Source organism: Phytophthora parasitica, assembly GCF_000247585.1.
Source record: "Phytophthora parasitica INRA-310 unplaced genomic scaffold supercont2.25, whole genome shotgun sequence".
Taxonomy (NCBI): Eukaryota; Oomycota; class Peronosporomycetes; order Peronosporales; family Peronosporaceae; genus Phytophthora; species Phytophthora nicotianae.
The window spans coordinates 42,937-60,404 of NW_008649011.1; the positions used below are offsets into that span (position 1 = coordinate 42,937).

At 45.1% G+C, this 17,468-nt stretch overlaps 1 protein-coding gene across 1 annotated transcript in view; it reads left to right on the forward strand.

Annotated features, from left to right (window-relative positions):
• PPTG_11709 (hypothetical protein) overlaps window positions 1-17,468 on the forward strand; it is a 36,241-nt gene continuing 18,773 nt past the window's right edge. Inside the window, exons 1-8 of the mRNA XM_008906840.1 lie at window positions 1-3,848; window positions 3,915-4,012; window positions 4,083-4,597; window positions 4,660-12,408; window positions 12,475-12,729; window positions 12,803-13,297; window positions 13,368-16,757; window positions 16,830-17,390. Of these exons, the coding sequence (XP_008905088.1) occupies window positions 135-3,848; window positions 3,915-4,012; window positions 4,083-4,597; window positions 4,660-12,408; window positions 12,475-12,729; window positions 12,803-13,297; window positions 13,368-16,757; window positions 16,830-17,390 (16,777 nt within the window). The 5' untranslated portion in view covers window positions 1-134. The remainder of the gene's footprint in view (window positions 3,849-3,914; window positions 4,013-4,082; window positions 4,598-4,659; window positions 12,409-12,474; window positions 12,730-12,802; window positions 13,298-13,367; window positions 16,758-16,829; window positions 17,391-17,468) is intronic.

Consider the following 17,468-nt stretch of genomic DNA (forward strand, 5'->3'; position numbering starts at 1 on the left):
GTGGAGTCCGCGCACTTTCTTATGTCTTTCCTGCTTCAGTTTGTGTGGACAAGAAGCACACTCTGAATGTTAACGAAAATGACGCTGGATTTGTTTCAAGCGTCAGTTTTAATCTGGATGTCTCTCCTGCTGGGATGGCGTACCAACTCAAAGCTCCGGTAGATGGTTTATTTACGTTGGATAACCAAAACCGCGTAAAGCTTCTAAAAGCTCTAGATTATGAAGCTCGTAACGCCTATGATTTGATGTTGTTGTTACAAGAAAACCAAGTTACCGTTCCATACGCAGCATGCCAGATCCGTGTGAACGTGGTAGACGTCAACGAAGCGCCCGTTGTAACCAATTACCAAGCCTCCCGTGTTATTAAAGAGAATGCTCTTCCGCCGGTCTCACTTCCAGCGGCTTTAGGTGCTACCGATCCTGATGCGTATGACTCCTTTACATTGGCGATAGCTAGCGGTGGAAATGACAACTTCGTGATCAACCGAGAAGGGTTTATTGTGGCGACCAAGTCACTAGACTTCGAAACAACACCCCAGTTCGTATTGGATGTTATTGCGAAAGATTTAGGTGGGTTGGAAAATCACGCTAGCGTTGTGATTGTTGTCCAAGATGGCCCAGAACCACCAGTCTGTGCTTCTTTCCCGTTTAATGTAGCAGAGAATACAGTGGTCGGGACAAATATTGGAACCATGAATGCTCACGTTTCAGATCCTGACGCGGGAGACTCTATTACATATCGACTACTTTCTCAAAGTGTCCCGGGAACACTATCTATTGACTCATCAACCGGTGCACTTACTTTACAGAAAGCGCTCAACTATGAAATTCAGGATACTATCCCCTTCGGAGCACAATTTACGGATAAAACGGGCCTTCAAGTTACGTGTGACTACACTATCGCTGTCACGGACTCGAACGATGTCCCCGTTTTGACTAGTGCTGTCTTCCGTGTTCCAGAAAATTGCGCCGGAAACGATTGTTTGGTTGGAGATCTGGCTAAGTTCGCGTTTGATGAGGACAAGGGCACAGTTCTCACGTTCACTTTGGTTTCAGGCGGCGATTCGCTTTCCATTCAGGGCTCGCAACTATGGGCAACCGGGAGTTTAAACTTTGAAAAGACCCCTGTCCTCAAAATTATTGTATCGGTTGACGACGAAAGACACGGTCACGACGAGACTGCAATGGCAGTGCAAGTTGTCGACGTGAATGAACCCCCTACTGGCAAGATTTTTACAAAGAAAATTCTCGAGAATATTCCAATTGGAACTGTGGTTTACACGTTCGAGGCCAGTGACCCTGAGGGAGATCAACTTGTGTTTACGATCGTGCGCGCGGATACCGGATTCGACAGTTTGTTTGGCGTTGTAGGTGGGAATATCGTGACGAAAGCTGATATCGATTACGAAGCTTTGACCGCTCACTCGTTTCAGACTCATATCCGTATTTGTGACCCGCTTAAACTGTGCACTGAGGTTGGACCAAATACGATTGAAATAATGGATGGTCCAGACGCACCGATCATCGAGACAGCAGCTGCGACGGTCTCTATTCCTGAAAGCGCTAGTATTGGGTCCGCTGTGGGAGCTACGTTTACGGTTTTGGATGAAGACGTGGGACAAAGTTCACAGCTTGTGTACGCGATTCACTCAGGAGATCCACAGAATCAATTTTCAATATCCGGATCAACAGGAGCCTTGACAGTGAGCTCTTCGTTGAATGCTGAGGTCGTGAGCGAGTACAAAATAATCATGCAGGCTACCGATGCAGACGGCTTGATCGGGTACTCAGACCCGATAATAATTGCCGTGCAAATGGTACCCTCACCGCCTTATTTCGTTGGGACTGCTGCTGCCAAGGCCAATTACAACGTTGATTTGAGCCAGTTGGGTGACGGCTCGTACGCTACAGTTTCGTTGCCCATAGCGGACAGAGATCCGGGGCAGATTGGTGGAATTTGCTCGATTACTACAGCGAACGATAAGTTTTCAATTAAAACCAGCACCGATGGAACGGCTTGTGAGCTGTCGGTTCTACAAGATGTATACATCCCTGAAGTAGCAGACAATGAGCGTATCAGTGTCGGATTGCGGGTTACGGATACTGTCAACGCTTCGTCGTTCAGTGAAGTAACGATTCATGTTTTGTCTCGCAACATTAACCACCCTCCAAAGTGCACTAGTGCGGAAGTCCAGGTTTTGGAGAATTCGCCTTATGGTGTTATTGTTGGCACTATTACAGGCAGTGACCCAGATGTCACTGACAAAGTATCTTTTTCCATCGTGTCCGGCGATGACAGTGATGTTTTTCACATAAATTCGACGAGTGGTGTTGTTACTGTAGGGACCAAGTCACCTGATTACGAAACAAAACGTCGATATACTCTTAAGATTCGCGTTCGAGATGATTCTGCGACCCCGCTTAGTGGCGTTTGTACCTTGGGTGTTGATATCGGGAATGAACTGGAGTCTCCGGTATGTTCTGCAACAGTATTCACGACCGTATCCGAAAATAACGCGATGAATGCTCTAGTTGGAGATGCTCTCTGGAAGATCTGCATTGATCCAGACGTCGGTCTGGGGAATTCCACGGCTTTTCTTTTTGAAGTTGTCGGTGACAACCAGAAGTTCACAGCCGACGTTGCTACAGGCCAACTAAAGGCTACTCAAATGCTTGACTTTGAACAGCAACGAGCTTACAACATCACACTGATAGTCCGGAATGCTTTTCGACCCGCAAAGAGCACTCTTCTTGGTGTTAATGTGGAGATACTAGACCAAGATGACCCTCCCAAGTTGTCATTCCGACCTACCTTTCCAAGTTCGACATTGGTTGGCGTAGACGTCCCAGAAATGGCTGTTATTGGCACTTCGGTAGGCACCCTGGCTGTTTATGACGAAGATGCCAATGATGTATGTACAGTGGCATTAGTAAATTCTGCCTTCGTGGTTCAATCGATCAATTCTACGGCCTACAATCTTGTTCTAGCCAAGCCACTGGATTACGAGACTCGTTCACGTTACTCACTCCAAGTGACTGCGACAGATACAGCAAAGGTGTCAGCGACGCTTACGATAGACGTTCGAGTTTCTGACGTCAACGAAGCTCCATATTTCCCGACCAACCAGCATTTCTTTATTGCTGAAAACGTTGCCATGCATACTATCGCGACCTCTAAATATCGACCTCGTGGTCCGTGCACAATTGTGGATGATACTGCAAGAATTGACAGTCAAACTGTTGTAGCGTATGGAATTTGCTTACAGCGCTGTGCACAAATGGAAACTTGTGAGGCTGGTGTTTTCAATTATTCCTCGTCGCTGTGCAGTTTATACAAAACGTTACCGACGTCGTGTGTGCCATGCGAGAATTGCGAAAGCTTTGAAAGTATCGGTGAACACTCAATTAACACAGCACTTTTGATTTCAAATGATACTGTGAATGTGCACCAAGACAAGTTGGTACGTGTACCTGATACAGACTTCACGCTGGAGTGCTGGGTCGCTATTAGTGCGAATGAGGGGGCGCTTGTGACTTGGAAAGACAACAGCAATTCTTTTACGGGCTTGCAGCTGGAATATGTTGGGGAAACTTTACGGATCAGTTTACACGGAGTTGTGATCAACACTAAAGTAGCGTTCATGCCGGCTCTTTGGTATCATGTGGCTCTAACTTTTGATAGTACTCAAGGTGAGCTGAAAGTGTATCTGGATGGCGGAGTCGTTCTCCAGCAGCAAATTCTGTCTCGTATTGGAAGGAAATGGGGCACATCAGCTACACTTGTGGTTGGCAATTGTGGTTATGGAGTAAACTGTCCGGTGAAACCATTCATCTTCTCCATCGACGAGGTTAGTTGTGCTTTTTTTGTACCGTGTGGCGTTTATTAAACTTATCTTGGTGTTTTCGTACTGTAGTTACGTTTGTGGAACAAAGTCATGACTTTTGAGGCCATACGATCAAACTTTGCTCGCTCAATCGATCCAAAGCAGACTTCTCTGCTCGCGTTCTACAGGTTATAGCGATATTCACTCCACCATATTTGTTCATTTTGTGCTAACGCTCCTTTGTGTTTAACTTTGAAGGCTTAACGGCGATCTCGTGGATGCAATGTCTAGCGGATCTTCCATGAACACTTCTGACGGTAAAGTTGCGCAATTCGGAAGCGCCCCAGTTATCAGTGAGTCGACTGGAAAAGTGGCTAAAAGATGGCGCTTATTAGTTATTTCGGACAATGGGGCTACATCGTTTGGTATCGCGGAGCTTGTTTGGTTTTCAGAGGGTACAAGATTAGACATGGCGACATCTCTTTTAAGTTTCAAAACGTCCGGAGGCTCAGATTTCAGCAAAGCAATTGATAGCGACACAACCACAATCGCCAAGATAGGTTCTGACTTTGTCGGCGGTACAGGTATATGGATAGAACTTGTCTTTAAGATTCCAGTTAGCGCAACCAAAGTGGTTCTCGACACCGATAACGATCTGACACACTGCGTATCCGTTGTCATAATTCAATACTGGGACGCTGTCAAAGCGGACTGGGGAGCATCGTCGTATCTTCGAAACATCAACAAGCCATCCTCGCGCTTTGCTTCGTATGGTGAGTTTCACTATTATTTTCGTATGTACATTAAGCGTTTTACTAACTCGTCTTTTGTGCAGCTCCCACACAGTACTTACTAGCAGATGACGATGACACCGGTACGACCAACCTAACATACACTTTACGAAGCGATCACTTCGCTTCTCTCTTCGAAATCGATTCTTCGACGGGTTACATCAAAATAAACACCTCTGCTCTGGATTACGAGACTCAGAATTACTACGAACTTCAAATAAACGTACAGGATAATGGCAACTTGCGTGCATGGACGACGGTAATGATTTGGATTGTGGATGTGAACGAGGCTCCCATGCTGATAGCTAACTCCATTTTACAAGTTTCTGAAACTGCGGGAGTTGGAACGACAATCGAGAGAATTAATTTCTATGACCCCGATAATGATGATCTAGCTGTGTCGATAGTCGAGGGCAACTATCAAGATGCATTTTCCATCGAGATGAATTCATTAGTGGTAGCGCACGAAGTATTGGATTACGAAACGTACCCGACGTACTCGCTAAAGCTCTTAATCCAGGAGCTACGTCCGGTGAATCCGCTTTCTGCCTACGGATACCTTGCTGTTACTGTCCGTGACGTAAATGAGGCTCCTATTTGCAGCAATCAAACACGAAAGGTCCCCGAAAATGCGCGCGTTGGAACTCGCATCGGAGATGCTCTTGTCGCAACGGATCCTGATATCGGCCAGAGGGTTTCTTTCACTTTTGTTGATGGAAATGGAGACAGTTTTTTCGCGGTGGACTCAGTAACAGGTCAACTTAGTGTAGCTCAGGGCCCAGCACAGAACTTTACCGGGTGCTTTTCGCATCTTCGCAATGGCTTGATAGGGCCATTTAATACGGACGAAAGTTTTATCCCGTTCAGCGATTGCTACCAAAGGTGTTTTTCGTTCCAATTCATGGCTCTAGGCTTCGGTTACGAGTGCTGGTGTTCTAACATGATGCCTGGTTTAATGGAAAATCGACTCACTCAAACTACGTGTGATATAGTATGCAATGATGCGCCTGGAAAAAGTTGCGGCGGAATAAATCAATACGCGGTTTATCAGTTGGGTGCTCCGTTGGACTACGAAAAAAACCATCGTTACGTTATTCTACTGAAGGCAGTTGATAATGGGAACCCTGCAATGGCTACCGTATTCAACGTTACAATCGATGTGACTGATGTAAACGAGGCTCCAACGATTGCAACATCCGACATTTATGTTGACGAAGGGAAAGCGACAACAGTGGACTTGTTCAAAGTCCTATTTATTGGAGATGAAGACTCAAGTGACACATCGAGGGTATCACTGGTTTGGTGTAGTGAGCGGACATGCCCCTTTGAATATGATGGTGCTAAGAATCAGTTGATCGTTAACATAGCGCTCGATTATGAACAAAAGCATTCCTACGTATTGACGTTTCGGGTCACTGATAATGGATCACTCACGGCAGACAGCAATTTGACTGTTTTCGTTCGAGATGTGAACGAGCCTCCAATCATTTTCTATTCTGACTTCGAATTGCGTGAGAATATGCCGAATGGCTCTCTGATTGGACTGCCAGTAGCTGCGTATGATCCGGATCAAGGTGGCGGCGTTGAATTTTCTATTGCGTCTCAAAGTGGCGACGGCTGTTTGCAGATTGGAGCACATTCTGGACAACTATCTGTCGCGAAAACGACCTGCTTTGACTATGAATCTCTGCTGTTTGATAGCATGGAAAGTTCAGCTTCTCTAATACACAATACTGACCAAGTAACCATTACAGGTGTACGTTTCATTGGAGAGACCAAGTCTCAATCTCTTGTAGAAATTCTCTACACAAGAAGTGCGCAGGGGCCAGTAGCATTTTGGACATCACTACGAGAAGTGTTGGTCGTGCGCGTAGATACGTCAGGAGATTTATTTTATGCTACTAACATTACCGCTGAACCTGTGGCAAACAGCAATACTGTCACTGGAACAATAACGTTTGAGCTACCACGACTACGCATTGGCCATGTGCTTGATGGGAAGTTGAGGGACACCGAATGGTACCGATTATTTGACGTGGCTAAACTGAAAAAAACTTTCCAAGTCATTATTTCGGTGCACGATTCGTCACCAGATGCGCTTTCTTCAACAAAAATGTTTGATATCAAGCTACTGAATCAAGTCGAGCCCCCCGTCTTGCTGCCCAACATAACCGTTCAAGTTGTTGAGAACACACCGATTGGAACACGTATCGAGCCTGCTATGACGTCGCTGTTTGATGACCCTGAAGGATCGACAGCATTGCAATTTTCATTGGCGTCTCAAAGTATCCTTGGATCGTTTTATTTGGATGCCTCGACTGGTTATTTGCACGTGGGAAGTCGCGGAATAAACTACGAAGAGCTGTCTACGCATTCTCTTAACGTAACAGTTCGGAATGGCGATATTACCGCGAGTTACATACTTGCAATAACGGTACTGGATGCGAATGATCCACCAAGGATCACATGTCCGCACATCCACATCAATGAAAATGCGCCGATTAATACTCTGGTATCGGAACCCGTAATCGTCACAGACGAAGATTCGTATGACAGATATTTTACATACCGTGTTCAAAACGAAAGCGAAACATTCTCGGTTGACAGTGGTGGTAGATTGATTCTAAAACAGCTAGTGGATTACGAATCCCGGCGGTTTTATCATGTTGCAGTGGAAGTTGTTGATCACGGTGGATTAAGTGGGAATTGCGTGGTAATCGTTGAGATAATCGACGTGAACGAGCCTCCATCAGGAGCAATGTATTACAATGGCTCGGTGTATCAAACTGCACCAGTGGGTCACCGGATACTCAAATTTGACCTACAAGATCCTGAAGGAAAAACGCTTAAGTTTTCAATTACCACGTCGTCGGTCGACCAAGACAAATTTGCAATATCAGATGATCAAGTTCTGTTCGTGAACAAAGCTACTAGCATTTCAAGTGCTTCTGCTGCGGTGGTGTCGATCGAAGTGAATGATGGGTATAATCGAGTGCAGATTTTGTGTTCGCTCTCTGTTTTGGCTGACCCGCCCCCGATTCAATGTTTGGGAAAAGAGCAAAGCTTATCTGTGTCAGAAAACGCTGTGGGAGCTACGGTTGGTAGAGTACGATTCTTGCCGTCGTCATATTCTGCGAAAGCTTATACCCTCCAAGACTCGCTGGTGCCGTTTACACTGAACTCCACGACTGGCGATGTTGTAGTCAACGACCTTCTGCCTTTGGACTACGAACGTCAGTCCATCTATTCTCTAACAATCGCAGTTTACTATTCCTCGGTGAACTACATTATCTGCCCGATAATAATACGTGTGCTCGACGTTGATGAACCTCCTATTTGTACTGGGCAGTCAGCATCTGTTCGCGAGAATCTTGTTGGATACGACAAATGGATACTGCAGACTGATGCTACAGACCCTGAAGTTGGTCATTTAACGTTCACTATTAGCGAGAACAGACTGTTCTATTCCAACACAAGTGGCGCTGTGTTTGCAAAAGATCTCTCACTGATCAATTACGAAGAACAACCCTATTATGCGCTAGTTATGTCGATCAGTGACGGTGTTAACACTGTGCAGTGTCCGGTTATCATTTACGTCATTGACACAAATGATTGCCCTCAAATATCGAAACAGGTACGACATATTCACGAAAATAGTGCGGCGGGTACATTCGTTGGAGACGCTATCACAGTTCGAGATGAAGACTATAGTCTTCACTCGAGTGGAAGAATTACTTTCACCGTGAACTCGGATATTTTCACAATTGAAACCTCGGGGATTCTAATGATATCGAACTCATCCAAACTGGACTATGAGGTACAGCAACAAGTAGATCTCGTTGTTTTCGCGACTGATGACGCAGTGGAATCTTGCACATCAAATGCAACAGTCACGGTTTTTGTAGTTAACGTGAATGAGCCACCACTCATTGTACCTAGTCAAGTTGGTTCAGTGCTTGAATTTACGAAAGCTCTATCCCAGGATTCTTCTGTGGCTGTGCTCAACGTGACAGCTCATGATCCTGACAAAGACGATAAACTGGGGTTCTCTCTACTCAGTAGCAATATCAGCTACTTGTTTCGAATCGAATATGTAACTGGAAAGATCTTCGTTACAGATACTAGTGCTTTTGACTTTGAGAAGCGCAGTATGTATCACCTTGACGTGACAGTAACGGATCTAGGTGGACTAACAAGCACTCAACAAGTTGAAATCCGCGTAGTGGATACGAATGAACCTCCTGTCTTCAAACTTTCAAGCGGATCTATTAATGAGAACAGTCCCGTAAATACTGCGGTCTTGAATCCGTTAGACATAATAGCCATGGATCCAGAAGGGGACAACGTCACATACAGTATCAACGGAACAGCAACAGCTTTGCCGTTCGAATTTAAGGACAACCAGCTGGTGGTGTCACGTGCTCAGTTGGATTACGAAGTAGTGGCCCAGTATACTACAACGATACATGCTTGTGATTCCAGAGGCCTTTGTTCCTTTTCGACCTTCCAGATTACTGTCAACGATGTGAATGAACCACCGGTTATTCTCCCAGCACAAATTAGTATCGAAGAAAACGCTGGCGAAGGTGCGTTGGTTGGCTCTCCACTGTTAGCCTCTGATGCGGATCGTGGACAACGCTTGATGTATAGCATTGTAGATGAGGACGCATATGATCTCTTTGGAATTCAATCCTGTAATGGGCAGGTCTACGTGAAACGTTCAAACTCACTTGATTTCGAACGATCCGCATCGTACAAGATCGTTGTTGCTGTAAGAGACAGCGGCTTGCCATCGTTGACTTCATCAGCTACGATTACAATTGCCATTCGTGACGTCAACGAGGCACCAATCTTTACAGCTGATTATTCAATCAGATTCGAAACTAAAAACGTTATCGCTGACCCCACTAGCAGCTTAACAGGCGTAGATCTCGTGACTGCTATTCGGTCTGCTAGCCAACCGAGTGGTTTTTGCAGTGGTACTATTGATAGTGCTGCGAGTTTTTCTAAAAACGCCGTTTGTCGTGATGGTTCCCAAGGTGAATATGGTGCAATGATCGAGTGGAAAATTCTTCTTAAGACGAATAGCGATATGGCTTTTCGTATTCTGGCTGATGTTGCGATCAATGCTGTATTCTTTATCGACCAAGCACTGTATTCTTCGGAACCATTATTCCGTCCTGGATTTGACTTACAATACGGCGAAGAGGTTACAGTTGGCCAAGTACATCGTGGGGTTCACAGGGTTATCGTTTTCCTATATTCACCGTCAGACAGCCCAGTATCGTTGGAAACTATGATTAACTCAGCTGGCTGGCAAGCTGTGTCAGTACCGACATTTGATGCTATTGTCAGTAAAGCTGTTGAACGATCTATTCCCGAAAACAGCGCGCCTGGTACGGTGGTAGGAGCCCCGCTTCAGGCCATTGACCAGGACAAAAACTCGAAACTCTACTACTCTATTGGTCAACAGAATCAGCCAGGATTGTTCATTATTGAAAAAGAGACTGGTCAACTTGTTTTGGGCCAGAACAACTCGCTAGATTTCGAAGCTGAATCCTCCTACCGCTTGCTAATTCAGGTAACAGATTCCGAATTGACGAGCCAAGAATGGATTCTTGTGAAAGTTACTGACGTGAATGAGCCTCCTGTCCTGCTAAGCCCTCAGATTTTCTCCGTAAAGGAAAACGCGAAAGCGTATACACAAATTGGCAGTCCACTTTCCCCGATGGATCCTGACGGAGTTCTTGGAAACTATACGTTTGCAATAATTCCTGCAAGAGAGCTTATTCCGTTTGAACTCTCCTCGACTTCAGGACAGCTCTTCGTTGCTGCAAATAGTGGCATCGATTACGAAGCACGCGTGGATTATACCTTCCAAGTTAAGGCCACTGATATCGACGGTTTAACCGTAACCAGTGATGTTACTATCAACGTTATTGACGTTAACGAACCACCTGTCATGTATGTCACGGCGCTTCCCATAATGGAGAACACACCACAGGGAACCGTTGTTGCTCAAGTACAAGGATTTGATCCGGAAAATCAAACCCTCTCGTTCTCGTACGCTTCTACGTTTGCTGGAGATGGCAACAGTACTGCTTTCCGAGTTGTTCAAACGTCTTCATCAACTGCTCAAATTGAGGTGCGAGGAGCAAGAATTGACTTCGAACAACAACGAAGCTTTGAAATGTCTGTCACGGCGACCGACACAGGCGAAAACAGCCTCTCAGTATCGCAAACCTTCACTGTTATTGTGATTGACGTCAACGAACCTCCACAACTTACGGTGTCACTTCCAATTTATATGAGCATTCCAGAACAGACTGCAAATGGTTCGCTGGTCGGTACAACGATCAGCAGCTACTTCTCGGATCCAGATACTAGTGACAGCATTACTATTAAGCTGGTTTCATCTGTACCTGTAAATGGAGCATTTAACGTGAGCAGTACGGGTCAACTATCGGTGCAAAACTCTGGCCTCTTGGATTTTGAGGCATTAACGATGATCCAGCTCTCGTGCCAGGCCGCTGACAAGGGTAGAAACATCGTGGACGTTCTTGTTAACATTGCTATCACGAATGTAAATGAAGCTCCATATTTTACGGAGTCTGTGGTTCAAATCAACATCCCAGAGTCCTCAACTATTGGAAGTGAAATGCATCGTGTAGCCGCGTTGGATCCTGACGGGAACGGGGCCGACTTGCGGTATTACATTGTCAGTGGCAACTCCAACCAAGCGTTTGTCTTAACTAATTTGGGCGTACTTAAAACGTCGCGAAAACTTAGCGCGTTGGAAGTGTTCAATATTTCTGTTGACGCCATCGATACGCTTGGGAATGGACTACAATCACAAACAAACCAGGTTTTGATGATCTCGGTCAGTAGCGTAAACTCCCCGCCGGTTGTTGACAATTTCGTGTTTCATTTGGATGAAAATACTGGAATTGGTACAAGAATTGGTCAGGTATGGGGTGTTGATTCTTACGACGGAAGCGTTTTATCATTTTTCACCCTTCCTGGAACCGACAGGATTCAATTCCGACCTGTAAGCAGAAACACGTCAGATGTGTATCTCTGGCCACCAATGCTAAACTATGAAGCGGAGCCCTCGGTCACTTTTGTTCTTTGCGCGATGGATGATGGAGCGAGAAATGATTACGTTGCAGTGATGAGAGGTTGCGGAAATCTCACGATATCTGTCGTCGATATCAACGAAGCCCCAAAATTTGATGCTTTTGCTCAGAATGTGCTGACAATTACAGAGATTGCTCAACTGGACGACGGTATTGGTGGAGTTCTACACTATATGACTCCTGGCGGCAAGTTTTTCGGCAATAATTCCCATGACCTCCTTCTCGATGGGACGTATGACTTTGTTTTCGGTGACGTAGACTTTAGTGTCGCTATGAGTGTGCGCACCAAGACAAACGGAGGGAACATATTGCGTCTAGTTGGATCTACGGAAAGCGATTACTTTGAAGTGTCTATAGGAAGCGACGGAAAACTAAACGTTACCGCCAGCTCTTTTCTCATTCAAGGACACCAAGTCCTGTCGGACGGCGCTTGGCATTATATTGCAATCATTTCTGCGATAAGTGACCAAACCCTTAGAGTATATATCGATGGCCGTCTCGACACTACCTCTTTGATATTCTGGGGATCACCAGTTATCGCACAGCAAGCAGTCCTTTCGTCGCAGCTAGCATTTTTTACAGGATGGATCACGCGGTTTCACTATTTTTCTGGTGCGATAGCTCTAGCTCAAGTGCAAGAACTGACGTTATATTCAGGTACGAATGCCTTTATTTGAATTGCGTTGCATGATTTTTCGACTAATATTTTGTTGTTGAATGAAGTTCCTAGTTTCTATGCCGTAGCAAATACGGGTGTTAGCGGTGTGGATTATGCCAAAGGAAGTGAATACTGCGCTGGTCAAGGGTTACGTCTGTGCGACTTGATGGATTTGGAGACACTTTGTATTGATCCGCACTACAGTCCTGCAACGTTCCCGACAGCCAGCCAAGGTTCGATAAAGGTATCACCGTGTTCGAATAGTGCTGTGAAAGCAGAACTGAACGCAGGCAACGCCCAACTCGCGTGTTGTACACAATGTAAGTTGCTATTCTCCGTGAGACTTGTGTGCTTCACTATTTTTCTGATGCTTATGATTTTTGTTTTTTTTAGATTCTGACAGCAAACTTATCGGCAATTCATCGCGTCCAATGCTCAGGGCAGATGCTCTGACAGCAAGTAGCTTTCTTGATAACAGAAAAAGTCACGGTTACGGATACAATGGACTTGGTGTCCTCCGTAGTGACAACGTGAATGGATCGTGGTGTCCTCGTTCCAACTCGTCTTTTGAATGGGTTCAAATCAGCTTTCCAAAGGCGACGATTGTTTCTCGAATTGAAGTGTATCCAGGAATCGACTACAATGGCAACATTGGGTACTTGAAAGCGTTTCAGGTAGTATGGCGGCGCTCAAGCACTGAAGAATTCTCGGCTCTTACGGATAGCTCAAACGCAGAGATCAATTTTGCTGCTTTAGACGGTAGTGCAAGCAACGGGGTGTCGGCTAATGTCTTTCTCCCTAATGTGAATGCTAAGGACATTCGAATCATTCCTAGAAGTTGGCGTGATAGTCCATGTCTTCGTCTTGAGCTGTATGGACCGGATTCAGGTATGCCATTTTTTTTTTTTTGTGATTGTTGATGATATCTAACGGGTTATTGAATAAACCTGTTTGACAGATTTTCAAGTGCCAGGCCCACTTACAGCAACTGATGAGGATATTGGTCAAAGCCTACGATACCATCTGCGCGACTCAGATCGACCATCAGGTGTTCAAATTGATCCTCAATCAGGATTTGTCACGGTTCGTCGACGTTGGATTGACTTTGAAATGCAGCAGTCGTTGCGATTTACGGCAGAGGTTTATGACGATTCTGGACTTAGTGACAGTGTCACTGGCAAAATTGAGGTCATCGATGCAAACGACGCTCCTTCATATGCGTCGACATCTTATGTACTGACTGAAAATTCTGGTAAAGGCTCCGTAATTGGCAAGTTCGTGGCAGAGTCGATAGAGTCGACTGAAAAACTGAATGTTCAAATTGTTGATCCTGACTGTCCTATTACAGTTGACCGTCTTTCTGACAAATTGGTCGTTCAAACTCCCGGCAAGTTTGATTTCGAGATAAATTCAGTTATGTACTGTGTTTTAGTAATCACGGATGACGCACAAATGCCACGATCGATTTACACTACAATTTCTATTCAGTTGGAAGATGTGAATGAAGCTCCAGTGATTTTAACAGGACAAAGAGGTTTCATCCGAGAGAACGCAGCGAAAGGAGAATTCGTTATGACGATCCAAACGATTGATTATGATACAAATCCAACTTGGTCCTCTCTCCGATTCAGTCTATTTAACACGAGTGTTTTTTCAGTAAACTCCGTGACCGGTGATATTACGATACTCACGCCTGGTGTTCTCGATTTCGAAACAACGTCAGAGGTCACTATTCACGTTCAAGTGACCGACGGTGGGTTTCTGGCTGCACGAGACATGGTGTATGTGTCTATACTGAACGAAGAGGAAGCTCCTCAATTGTCAGCAGCTTACGACTTAATCGTACAGGAGAACGGAGTTGTTCCTCGATCGCTACTTCTCGTCAAAGCTACTGACCCTGACAGAATATCTCACGATAAGTTGTCGTTTTCTCTGGTGGAGAATGAGCAAGAATTTGCTGTTGATGGAATAACTGGAGAGCTTGTTCTACTGAAACCGCTCGATTTTGAATTTGTACAGTTGAAAAACTTGACAGTAAATGTTGCCAAGAGAGGAACATCATTGAGCGTCAACTCAACAATTAATATTGTAGTTGCAGACGTAAATGAACCACCAGAGTTGTATACTGGAACTAGCATTGAAACCTCATCCCACGAGAATTTGAAAGAGGGCGTAGCTATTGGTGTTGCATTGTCTACGTTTGTCTGGGATCCCGAGAATAACACCCTGAGCTACGTGTTGGAAGCTTCAGAGTATTCACCATACTTTTCCTTAGATGGTTGTAATGGGCAACTAAGATCAAAGCAGGCTTTGGATTATGAAACAATGCCGAGAAAAGTGAATTTAGTGGTATCAGTTTACGATTCGGGCAAAGCGCGACTAGGAGTCCCTATTTCGGTTGCCGTCCTTGATGTCAACGAGCCTCCAGTGTTTCAACAGACTCTGCACATACTTGCAGTGGAAGAAAACGCAGCAAGCAAAACTGTGGTGGGCGTAGTTTCTGCTTCTGACCCAGACACGGGCAACCAGTTACTCTATTCTATCAAATCTGGTGACAGCAGCACATTCAGGATCGATTCTGGTATTGGTGAAATATCAGCGTCTTCGACAGCTATATTAGACTTTGAAAGCCGATCCTCATATACGCTTCAAATCTGCGCTACTGATAGCCTGTTGGAAACTTGCGCGGAAGTGGTTATTAAGATACTTGACGTGAATGAGCCGCCTTCGTGTCATTCTGAAGTTCGATTTGTTGAGGAAAATAGTCCAACTGGGTCAATTATCACACCTCAGTTTGAAAGCATTGATGCTGACGCGGGGGATCTACGTTTGCATCCAATTTTCTCGCTCATCGATACTGAAGGGGTTGGTGGCTTTCGATTTGATAATGCGTCCCTTATCTTGGGTAGTATTTCACTGGACTACGAAGCACGCGATGTATATCGCTTCCAATTTTCAACATGTGATACTGGTGGTGCTTGCAATATATGTAACCTTACTATTCACGTCATGGATGTCAATGAACATCCAGTAGTTTTTAACCAAGACGTTCAAGTGGTAGAAGGCACCAATGGATCTTTCTACTCATTTCAGGCATTCGACCCGGATTTGAAACAGTCGGGTACTCTTTCGTACGAGATAGCTGACCAATCTGTGGCAGGATTATTTTCTGTGGAACGGGAAAGCGGATTAGTGAGCGTTGCTCTACCAAAGCTCCTGGATTTTGAAACGGTGCAACTTCACCAAGCGTGGATCAACGTTCGTGTGACAGATAAAGGAACACCTTCTTTGACTTCGATTGGACATTTGATGGTTCAAATTTTGGACGTCAATGAAGTACCTACAAGCGTCGGTATTCTAGATTTAGTAGTTCCAGAAAATACTACTATTGGCACGATATTACTTACTTGGGACGTTCGTGACGATGATGTAGGTCAGCAGTTGACGTACCAAGTGATGAGTGGAGCTTATGCTGGCCTGCTTAGTTTCCGCGATAATGGCAGCCCTGACGTGTCTTTGGAGGCTTCTCTAAACTTCGAATTGATGTCGCAATATGAGATTATGCTACGAGCATGCGATCCTTACACCATGTGCACAACTACTTTTCTACGACTTGCGGTTTTGGATTGCAACGAACCTCCGTCTTTCTTTCCTAATACTACTACGAATCTTGAATTTGCGGTGGCAAGTCACGCTACATTAGGAACTGTGATAGGTGTTCTGCAGGCCGTAGATCCGGATTTTGGGGATGTGCTGACGTTTTCTCTCGTATCGTCAGCAAATTTTCCAACAACAAACGTGAAGGATGGAGCTGGCGTCTTTGCTGTTAACCCACAATCCGGAGAGCTGACAGTGGCCTTGTTGCGAAGCGTTCAGCAACTCCAAACAGGCAACAGCTTCATACTAATAGCTAAAGTGGCCGATTTGAAAGGACTCGCGGTGACTACCACGATAATTGTTAACGTCGTAGCAAACAATGTGCCACCTGTTTGCCAGACAGGTATCTTGGCTTATATGGATGAAAGTGCTGCAGCTGGAACTCTCGTTGGGTCCCCGTTATCTTCCTACGTTACTGATGCTGATATTGGAACCACTTTCGTATTCTCGCTACAGCACCCGTTCCTATCTGTGAATCCGAGCAGTGGTCAATTAGTTGTTACGAGTGGATCTAATCTCGACTTTGAGTCTAGTACACAAAACTCGACATCTGCTAGTGTAGTTGTTATGGATGATGGCGCCTACCACAACGGCCTTGGTACGTTGGCTACGAGTTGCGTCGTATACGTGGTTGCGTTGGATGTGAACGAGGCTCCAACAACATCGAATTTATCCCTCAGTATTACTGAAGGTTCGTAAAAACCTACACTTTTTAAACTTGTTATGCATGTATATATTAACAATGCTGTCTTGTTATTCATAGGTACAAACTCGAATCCTTCCCTCGTGCTGCCGACCGAGATGTTTACGTTTCCTATCCTTTCACCTCAAGATGATTATATTATCTCAAAAACATCTACTGGAAGCTATGCCGTAAACTCTACTCGAAAAACGCTTCCAATGGGGTACGACTCCTTTATTCGAGCTTCAGTTGGAATCGTACTTCGGTTTGCGGGCATCCAGCTTCCTGATGTGATTGGTCATCTCTCGATGGCGCAGTTGCGATTCACTGTTCCATCAGGGAGAATTGGTCCCTTTTCGATTCAAATACGAGTGATAAACGAATCCACCACTTCGTGGAGCTCAAATCAATCATTGGAGAACTTTGGTGAGGCGGCCTTTGTCACGTGGTCTGTGGAAAAGGAACTGTCAGCTACAACAATCTGGTCTCCAAGTATTTCGTCGCTTCTAGTGGATTTAGTACCTAACATTCTGAGTACTAACAATGTCGCATTCCTTATCACCGGAGGAGGAATTGGAGAAGTTAGCGCCTTCGATCGCAGTGCTGCTACGGCTGCGGTTCTTGAAATCACTGTAGCTCAAGGTAAGATGCGTGAATTTTCTCGATCTGTACACAATATGATTCTGTGACTGACACTTCGATTGCAATTTCTGTATGCTT